This window comes from Uncinocarpus reesii, genomic scaffold (genome assembly GCF_000003515.1).
Source record: "Uncinocarpus reesii 1704 scaffold_1 genomic scaffold, whole genome shotgun sequence".
In the NCBI taxonomy this organism is placed as follows: domain Eukaryota; kingdom Fungi; phylum Ascomycota; class Eurotiomycetes; order Onygenales; family Onygenaceae; genus Uncinocarpus; species Uncinocarpus reesii.
This window is the reverse complement of record NW_003052500.1, coordinates 5,479,525-5,482,685: the sequence shown is the minus strand read 5'-3', so window position 1 is coordinate 5,482,685 and position 3,161 is coordinate 5,479,525. Positions and strand designations below refer to the sequence as shown.

Sequence of the window (3,161 nt, the reverse complement as noted above, 5' to 3'; positions counted from 1 at the left end):
AACCCGAATCAGTAACAAGGAAATACCGTCAGATGGAGCTTTCAGAAATTAGAGCTTCTCTGGAGTTGGACGCCTGAAGGGTCTCCAAAGGGGAAATGGTGAAACGTCCGGGGGGTTCACCTTACCGATCCCACAAGTCCGGAAGAGGTCACAGGAGCGTCAACGAAGTGGGAGTTCGAACCGACCATTCCCCAGATCAAAGAGCGATAGAAAGTCGGGGCAGGAATTCAAGGGCCAGCAAATTTCAACGGGATGCTTTGCAGAGAGATGCGATCTATGGGGCCCCTGTCTTCGGATTGTTTTAGATAAAATCACAAGAGCAGGGTCTGACGTAGGCTCAAAGCAGCCGCGCGCCAAGCCTGACGCTTATATTTAGCAAACATCACGCAGTCCACCAGCCCGGATGAGATATACGGGATGCTCAGGCCGCAAGTATGGAACTAGGAAGAGTAGATCGCCGGAGATTATGCAATTTCAAGCCCCTGTTGGCGAGCTGAGCTCCAGGCAGCTCTCGCATGCAAAAGGTACAAGTGTGGTTGCGAATGACTCCTGTAATGATATCGAAAATAACGTGAATTGACGCCGCAATCAAGAACTACTAGTTCTACTTATGTACATACAAAATCCGATTGAAACTACTCTACCACGAATCTTCGCCAGGCTTTCTTGCCTATTCCAAGTTAGTGTAGGCCGCAAAACCAGTGCGCTGTCAATTGACTTACCCTGACAGCATTGACGCCTCCCAATTCCTTTTCAAGCCCGTCGTCAAACGTCCGGGGTGCGCTCGGCTTGTCAGGATAGAAGAAGCTAACGACACCGCTAAAAGCAAAAACGGTGGTGATAGCGCAGCCCAGCAAGAAAAACGCTTTGGGGGCTTTGAAGTGGGTGTAGGATTCGGTACTGAACGTGGTGAGGATATCGTTATCTTCGTGGACTGGCTCTCCAAAATTTCTCTTGTCTTGTTGATCCCACCAACCACCGTACGGGTCGCGGAATTGGCGTTTCTGAGCAGGAGGGTTGGGATACCCGCCGTTCTAGGGGGCATGAATACGTCAATTGGGAACATACGACGGGGGCGTATTGCTCAGAACCAACCAGTTCGGGGTCTTCAACCTCAGCCTGTGAAGCATGTCGAACTTGCGTGAACGCCGGGCGGGCGGTCGTGGGTATTCTCGTACAAGCCTGCGTCGGCAAGCGCGCGGCCAAAATCCGCCTGGACAGCATCTAGAAAATCACATAGCGCCAGTCAGCATGCAGCAACAGTAGCACGGCTGCAAGTTCCACTCACACTGGTAGCCTCCTTCGTCACAACACAAACAAGCAGCGAGTCGTTGCGGTCTCATCGCCTGAGCTGGAGTCAAGTTGTGGGCAAAAGGCAGCGTCACGTGGCATTACATAAGCGTCATTGGTGGGAAATTGCAGCCAGCTGGAGAGAAAATCAAGTCTCACACAACTCATCAAGTCACTGTGTTTTCTCGCCGCCAGCAACGCAGCTTTGGCGATAACTATGCTAGATTTCATGTGCAATCCTGCCTCTCCGAGCCCTACCTATTGATGCTGAAATTACGCGAGTTGGACGTGTTTTCGTTGAGGAAGTTGGGGTTGCCTCCGTTTGTTGCCCCATCCAAGTCTTAGCAACAAGAAATGCAAAACGGCACCCATCACGGCGCGTTAGAAACCAGCAAGAGTAACGCAATTCCGGAAGTGCAAGGCAAGCGCCCCCCGACTGTGGTTTCTATCATCTGTCTGTTTGTAACTAACGTGAATTCAGCCGCAGACGGCGATGTCTCGACTGATCAACTCCCTGGGCCACCACCCAAAAGACGGAAGCTTGCAGACTCGTCCTCGCGATCGACTCCGCGACCCCCTTCGCCGCCGTGGAAGAAGGCCGGTATTGAAGGCCCCACGTCGTTCTTCGATGGTGGCAAACGAAGATCTACCAGGACGAATGCTCTCCCACTTAATACTCAACCTCAACCAGCAAAGCCGCGCACGCGATCTGTTCAAAGAGAGCCCATAGTCAAAGCAAAACGTACCCGCACTGGATCGCACGAGCTCCCTTCCCCGTTATCGACGCCATCGAAGTCGGGTACGAACGGTAAACGTGGGGCGGGGAGACATAACTCGGTGAACGGGTTCGAAGGGAGTCTAGACCGCAGAGATTCTTCTCGGGCCCTTGGTGTGAAAACTACGCAGGCAAAGCAACCGGCGACTTGGGCGGACTCCCGTAAGAACTCTCGAACAAGACTTCGGGGTACGAACAACTCCCTTTCCGTCAACGGTCATCATGATTGCGATCCTAGTCAAGATGACAATATGGCTGTTTCACAGATTCGGCTATCCGGTGAAGACTCGCAAAGCGTTCATAATGGGGAGGGCCAAAACTTCGCTATGAGCCCAGTCAAGAAGCCACCAAGAATACGGTTTAAAGTCAAAATGCCTTCCCTAGCACCGCAGAATCCTTCTCATTTGGTACCTCCGAGGAAGTACAATTCGTTTCGGGAATGGGTAGAAAACGAGACAAATGTGGAAGACGAACGCCAAGCTTCCACGCCCGCGTCTGCGTTGCAAGAGTATCAGCTGTGGGATAGGCTATGGAACGAGGCTGATAATGGCGGGCTACTTAGCAAAGATAAATGCTCGATCTATTTGGAAGACCCGGAAGAGGAGCCGCAAGATCAGTATTCGCATCATGACCATTTTCTCGCCCATGCACTGTATTTCAAAAAGCTCCTTGACAAAGAACGCAGGCACCATCGCCATTTGGCAAAGTTATTTGCCCACTGGTGCGCAGATGCATGGAAGAAACGCAACAAACGCCCGGAAGATATTCTCAAGGAGCAGCAGGAAGAACTGAACCAAAAACGACGAGCTTTGATAAAAGATTTACAACGTCAGTTTGACCAAGCGCGCGCGGAGGTAGAAAGCGCGAAGATTGCTCGTTGGGAAGAAAATCAGAAATTGGAAGAGCAACAGGCATTGAACAAAGCACTCAAGCAATCTACAATGCTCTGGGAGAAACGAATCGGTGACAAAGGAGATCACAGTGGACTTAGTGACATTGACCAAAGTGGCGATTCAGAAGACCTGGATGAGTCTGAAGACGAGGACAATATGTCGTCTGCCAATTCCGAGAGTGAAGACGAAGAACATAGTACGGA

The 3,161-nt window shown here is 51.3% G+C and overlaps 2 protein-coding genes across 2 annotated transcripts in view; one reads left to right on the top strand and one right to left on the bottom strand.

Annotated features, from left to right (window-relative positions):
* Positions 1–640: 640 nt before the first annotated feature.
* Positions 641–1,224, bottom strand: UREG_02093 (uncharacterized protein; the record flags this gene model as incomplete). The annotated part of the gene is made up of 3 exons (XM_002542531.1): positions 641–670; positions 723–1,034; positions 1,069–1,224. The coding sequence occupies 3 exons, from the start codon at positions 1,222–1,224 to the stop codon at positions 641–643; spliced, it is 498 nt and encodes a 165-aa protein (XP_002542577.1).
* A 420-nt stretch (positions 1,225–1,644) lies between these two features.
* UREG_02092 (helicase SWR1) overlaps positions 1,645–3,161 on the top strand; it is a gene marked incomplete at both ends in the record, with an annotated part of 5,086 nt that continues 3,569 nt past the window's right edge. The window contains one exon of the mRNA XM_002542530.1: positions 1,645–3,154. Coding sequence (XP_002542576.1) covers positions 1,645–3,154 — 1,510 coding nt within the window. The remainder of the gene's footprint in view (positions 3,155–3,161) is intronic.